The sequence below is a fragment of the Talpa occidentalis genome, unplaced genomic scaffold (genome assembly GCF_014898055.3).
Source record: "Talpa occidentalis isolate TD23 unplaced genomic scaffold, MPIMG_talOcc4v2.1 talOcc4.646, whole genome shotgun sequence".
NCBI lineage: Eukaryota > Metazoa > Chordata > Mammalia > Eulipotyphla > Talpidae > Talpa > Talpa occidentalis.
In genome coordinates this window covers 23,502-29,217 of record NW_023605024.1, presented here as the reverse complement: position 1 = coordinate 29,217, position 5,716 = coordinate 23,502, and the positions used below count along the sequence as shown (strand labels likewise).

General features: G+C 46.9%; 1 protein-coding gene across 1 annotated transcript; it reads left to right on the top strand.

The window, feature by feature from the left end:
- Positions 1-1,025: 1,025 nt before the first annotated feature.
- On the top strand, positions 1,026-4,806 carry LOC119230323 (epididymal secretory glutathione peroxidase-like; the record flags this gene model as incomplete). The annotated part of the gene is given in 6 exon segments (XM_037491364.1): positions 1,026-1,128; positions 1,131-1,178; positions 1,802-1,919; positions 2,688-2,787; positions 3,856-4,053; positions 4,411-4,806. Coding segments are annotated over 6 exon segments (573 nt in total), but the record flags the coding sequence as incomplete, so codon positions are not given.
- Between the last annotated feature and the right edge of the window lie 910 nt (positions 4,807-5,716).

Below are 5,716 nucleotides of genomic sequence, written 5' to 3'. Positions count from 1 at the left end.
TTGACAACATTCTGCAGGCAGTAGGTGGCTTTTTGGATGTGCACACCCTGATGGGCCAGGCAGTTTCTCAGTCTTCTTAAAGGAACATGAAAATTGAACTTCTTCATTCCCATGACTTTTAGGGTTCTCCAGGTCAAGTGAGTAGCAAACCGTTTTCAGAGCTCACCTAAGGCCACTTACAGGAAGAGGCAATGTTGGCTTCTGACTCCCTGGCCAGCGCACATCTCTACTCCACCAAGTGATGAATGGAGTAAGAAGTCAGAAGACCTATGGAAAGTGAAATGCAGCGAGGCCATCCTGAACTACTCGGGCAATCAAATACCTTCTCTTCACTGAGGGGATTCAGGCAGGATGCTTCAATCCCGAGCCAGGGGTAGCCTTGTTTTCTTTTTTTTTTTTTAAGATTTATTTATTTTTGCACACAAGAACTGGGGTATAGGCCAGAGGTGCAGGGGGTGAGAGACAGAGTGGGGAACAGAACAGGCGGACTGACTAAAATACACTGCTGAGGGGAGCAGCAGGGAGACAGGAGAGGTCTGTTGCGCCATGTGGGGTGCTCCCTGGCAGTGATTGAATTCATGCTGCAGTGGCTGGCAACAGCTTGACAGTACTGTGTCTTGACCCCTTGTGCCACCAGGGAGTTCCAGCCTCGTTTTCTTGCTGTCTAATAGCAGTGTGCTCTTCTACGTGGCCTCATTCCCAGGTCTCCCATCCAGCTTGTGAATCTCTGCTCTTTTCCATTCATCCAAACATTCCCAGCATCTTCCCTGTGCGAGGATAATGGGAAGAAAGACCGAACTGATTATTACTTAAAAAAACCTATTGACTTTCAAAAGAAAACACAAAAAACAAACAAACAAAAAAACCCAAAACCTATTGGCTTTCAAGTCATAAGACCTAAGTTTCAGTCCTGTCATCCACACTTGTTTGTTTTTGGGTCACAGCTAATGCATGTTTTATTCTTTGAAAGATTATGCAGATGTCAAGAATTGTTGTTGCCAATATTACCCTGTTTAAATTTCCAGATGAATTGCTACAAAGATGTGAAAGGCACCATCTACGATTATGACGCCATCACTCTTGATGGGAGGGAAAAAATTCAGTTCAAAGATTATTTTGGCAAGCATGTCCTTTTGTCAATGTGGCCACCTATTGTGGACTGACAGCTCAGTATCCTGGTAAGAATTCATGGACACATCACCAGTGACCTAGTGAGTTTTTGAATAATAAAGATGACTGGGCCCCATCTCTGAGAAGCAGAATCAGAAAATTCCCTGGAATCGGACCCGGGCATCCGTATTTATGAAGAAGGCCCCCAGTGGATCCTGTGTGCTGCAGACTTGGGAAAGACTATACTCTGATAAGAGCTTTTATATTTTTCAAAGATTTATTTATGCATTTATTTATGCCTGGGGAGCAGGCCAGAGGTGTGGGGGGCTAGAGGACCCACCAGAGTGAGTGGGGAGCAGAACAGGCAGATATACTGAAATGCACTGCTGAGGGAGCAGTGGGCGAGTCAGGAGAGGTCTGCTACGCCATGTGGGTTGCTCCCTGGCCGGGGATCGAACTTGTGCTGCAGTGGCTGCAGATAGCTTCATAGGTTGCATCTTAACTCCTTGCATGTCTGGGTATCTGGGATCTAACGTCAGCCCTGCCGCTAACAGCTTTCTTGACCTAAAGAGCTTTCCTTCTCTGTGTCTGTTTCCTCTTCTGCAAAATGAGCACCACCAGGGACTGCTTTCTGTACAAAGCAGTGAGTGTTTCTAGCCACACCACCATGTTGTTCCTTCTCTCCCCGCAGAGCTGAATGTGCTTCAGGATGAGCTGAGGTCCTTTGGTCTAGTAGTGTTGGGCTTTCCCTGCAATCAATTTGGCAAGCAGGAACCAGGAGAGAACTCAGAGATCCTTCCAGGGCTAAAGTAAGTGCCTGCTTGAAAGCTCAGAAGAGGCAGGGCCTATCTTCCCTTATTGCCACCTATCTGGGGGTGTTCTGTGTGGTTGGGCCGATGAGCTCAGCAGCATCTGTCTGCTGATTTTAACTTCTACCTCTGCCGAGTCTGGCAGTGTCCAGAGATTCTCCCTCTGCCCTGCAGTAAGACCTGGAGGGACGGTGGAGGACTAAGAGTACAGAAATAGCTGACATGAAAACAGTGTGGGGACAGGACAGGTGGGGGAATAAAGAAAAATTAAGTGAATAGGAGGGTGGGGCCCAAGGCCAAAAAAAAAAACCAAAACCCAAAATTGGCCTAATTTTCCCTTCCCAGCTCTGCCTACTATGTTTCTACAACATTTTTTTAAAAAAAGATTTATTTATGCATACAGGAACTGGGGTGTAGGCCAGAGGTGGGGGAGAGGGGAAGGGGAGTTTGTGTGAGAGAACTCCATCAGAGACAGTGTGGGGAGCAGAACAGGCAGATGTACTGAAATACACTGCTGAGGGGAGCAGCGGGGAGACAGGAGAGGTCTGCTGTGCCATGTGGGTATTTCCCTGGCCAGGGATCGAACTCATGCATGCTGCAGTAGCTGTGGATAGCTTCATAGTGCTGAGACTTAACCCCTTGTGCCACCAGGGAGGCCCCTAACTCCACAACTTTTTTGTCCTTTCCCCTAACCTCAGATCCTGAGGTCCCATCCTAACTTTCTCTCTTTATTCTGGAGCTTCTTTACAATATTATGGCTCATTGCAGGTATGTCCGTCCAGGGAGAGGATTTGTCCCAAATTTCCAGCTTTTTGAGAAAGGGAATGTGAATGGTGAAAAGGAACAAAAGGTCTTTACCTTCCTGAAGGTGAGTGAATTCCTGACATGAGTCTCTTCCCTGCTGCTGCTGCCATAGAGGGGTGTGGTAGAAATGGACCCAAAGGCTCAGGCCTGGGAAGGACTGGACTCTTCAGGAGAGACCTCCAAACACCACCGGGCCTGAGGTTTAGGCTGCTAGTGTCAGACTGTGGCTTTGTGTGGTGGGCAGAGTTGTGTGGAGTGGCAGCTTTTCCTGGCACCACACTCCACTCTTGTTCTTTGACATCTACATGTTCATTCAGGGCATGTTTCCCGGTGCCTGCCATCTGAAAGACAGTTTGTTAAATAATGAGGAAATTAAGATGAATAAGACACATCCCCACACCCTGATGAGTTCATACTAGAGAGGAAATAGAAATCAACAAGTATAGAGCAGCGTAGTAAGTGCCTTCTATGAATCACTGGCTTTCAGATGTAGAGATTGTGTGAGGATGTCTAGAGATCACCAGAGTACATAGTCTCTAAGTGCTGGACTGTGGGCCAAGCTGGCTCATGTTGAGATTTTTATATATCCTTAATAAATTGAAGAAAACAGGTCAGTGTCAGAAAGGTTTCATAAACTCACTTGCCCTTTTTTCTAAGATTAGGACTACTATGTAATTTGTCTTCCCATAACCTTTAAAAAAATTACATGATCAAGTGATGATGTTTTCAAATTTTTCCTTACTTGATAAAATAAAATGTTGGCAACCTTACATTGGTCTCAAAAGGTATGTTTTAAATGCTGCTGACCCAAAGAAACCTAAGACTTGGGGCACCACATTAGAATTACTTTGCAGAGAAGGAAACGAACAGCAAGAGAAGTGACCTGTCTTCCCCACAGCGGCATGGTTTTGTGATGGGGCCTGTGGAGAGACAGAGAGGGAGCAGACTTTGACTACACTGCCTGTGGCATGCTAGTGCATTAATGGAGTGGTAATGCAGAGAACTGACTAAGAATCACAGGAAGCTGAATTATCTAGGTCCAGGGAGGAGAGGGTTACCTGTGGGTGAAAATAGCCCACATCACCCAGGGATGGAAATGATGTTGCTTCTCCTTGTCATCTTTCTGTTCCAGCACGCCTGTCCTCACCCCTCGGAGTTTTTGGGCATGTTAAAACACATAACCTGGGAACCTGTAAAGGTCCATGACATCCGCTGGAATTTTGAAAAGTTCCTGGTGGGGCCTGATGGCGTCCCTGTCATGCGCTGGTCTCACCTGACTACCGTCGGCTCTGTGAAGGCAGACATCCTGGCCTACCTGAAGCAGTTCAAAGTGAAGTAGGAAGGCTGAATGGGGGTGTGGGCCATGCAGCCTCTTGCCTGAAGGCTTGTTCAAAGCAGCCCATCTTCTCACCACCACCTCTTCCCACATCCAAATGGCCTCCACTGGACCAAATCACCTCTCTGCTGTCGAAGTTCCCACTTCCTCCCACATAGACCTGTTCGAAAGCTCCTGCCACTTCTCCTTACAAGAGAATGTGGATGAAGAACAAAAGAATGGAAATCCTAAATCCTCAGACCTCGTTAAACATTTAATGGCTCCAGTCCATCAAAGGAAAACCATGTCAGCAGCTCCTGAAAATGTCCCCAGACTTCCTGACTCCCCCTCCTTTCTCTCTCTACCTTGCAGGTGTAGACACAGCAACAGGAAGGTCATCGCACAACTTACGTTCCACTTTATAACACGCCTCCATCCCCAGGACAAACGCATGCGTCATTTTCCAACTCTTTTCAGCTCAGTGTTGGCCGAGGACACCCCTCCTGGAAAGCCCTTGTCAATGCCATGCCCCTGCAGGAGCCCCAAGGTAGAGTGGACGCAGGAAAGCACCTCACGTGAAGTAAGGGCATCTCTGTCATAGTGGGGCCCAGAGCCCCTCTGATTTGGAGTCTGAAAGCTGTCCCTGCTGTTTGATGCTCAGTGCTCTGAGGTCATGATGCCTGGCAGGGCCGCTTTCCCTCTCTACCCAAGACTCCTCGTGTCAGAACCAGCCTTGCCACTGTTGCCAATAAAATAATTTCTGCAGCATCTGGGATCATTGGTGCTTTTCAAATCCTACCCTGTTCCTGCTCCCATCATCTCTTCTCCTCTTTCTCACTGTGACTGTCACAGCGGGGGCATCACCCAAATTACTTGAAACTCTTGGACAGAAAATTTCCTCCCAGAATCTTGAAAGGTGGTCACCTGATGAGTTGCTGTTGTCATCCCCTTTTAGGAAGTGCCTCATTAATTCATGACCCTGTCCACGGGCAGGCTACAGTCAATGACTGGCCAATACGGTGGGTAAAGGCCAAACTCTGACTTCTCAATTTAGAACAGCTTTAAAGGGCTCATCCCAGAGGCAGAGACCCCCAAGTTAGCTGATGGCTTTGGTACTTGTAAAATTTGCAGCCAAGATTTTCCCTCTGATACATTATGCTTATCTTCTTTGCCTCACACATATTGACCCTCAGATAAATTTCCTGGATGCAAATCTCCAACTTAGAGTCTTTCCAGGGTACTCAACCCACAATAGTTGGTACAAAAGTGATCTGAGAAAGAGGCTAAAATGAAATGTTTGAAGCTAAATTACCCTCAGTGAGGAATGGGCGAGTGCAATTTGTCACTGGCACAAAGTAGTAGGGTAATTGGTAAAACCTTCACAGAGATTGTTCAAATCTGACTTGAGATGGTCCGCTGGTAGAAGGATTTACACTGGCAAATATGATCTGTTAGGTACTTGAGGAAAAGAGGAGAAACAATAATTATATGAGGTGGTAGATTTGGATGGTTGTGACTAGAGGAAATTGATGCCTTGGAAAGAGACCACTGAAGGCTGGGGATGATACTTCTTCCAGTACACATTAACTGTGAAAGCCAGAATGCCTCTGCAGGCCCTCATAAGGAACCACTCATATCTTGCAACTTAAGGCACAAAGAAATAAATTCAGGTCTTGCC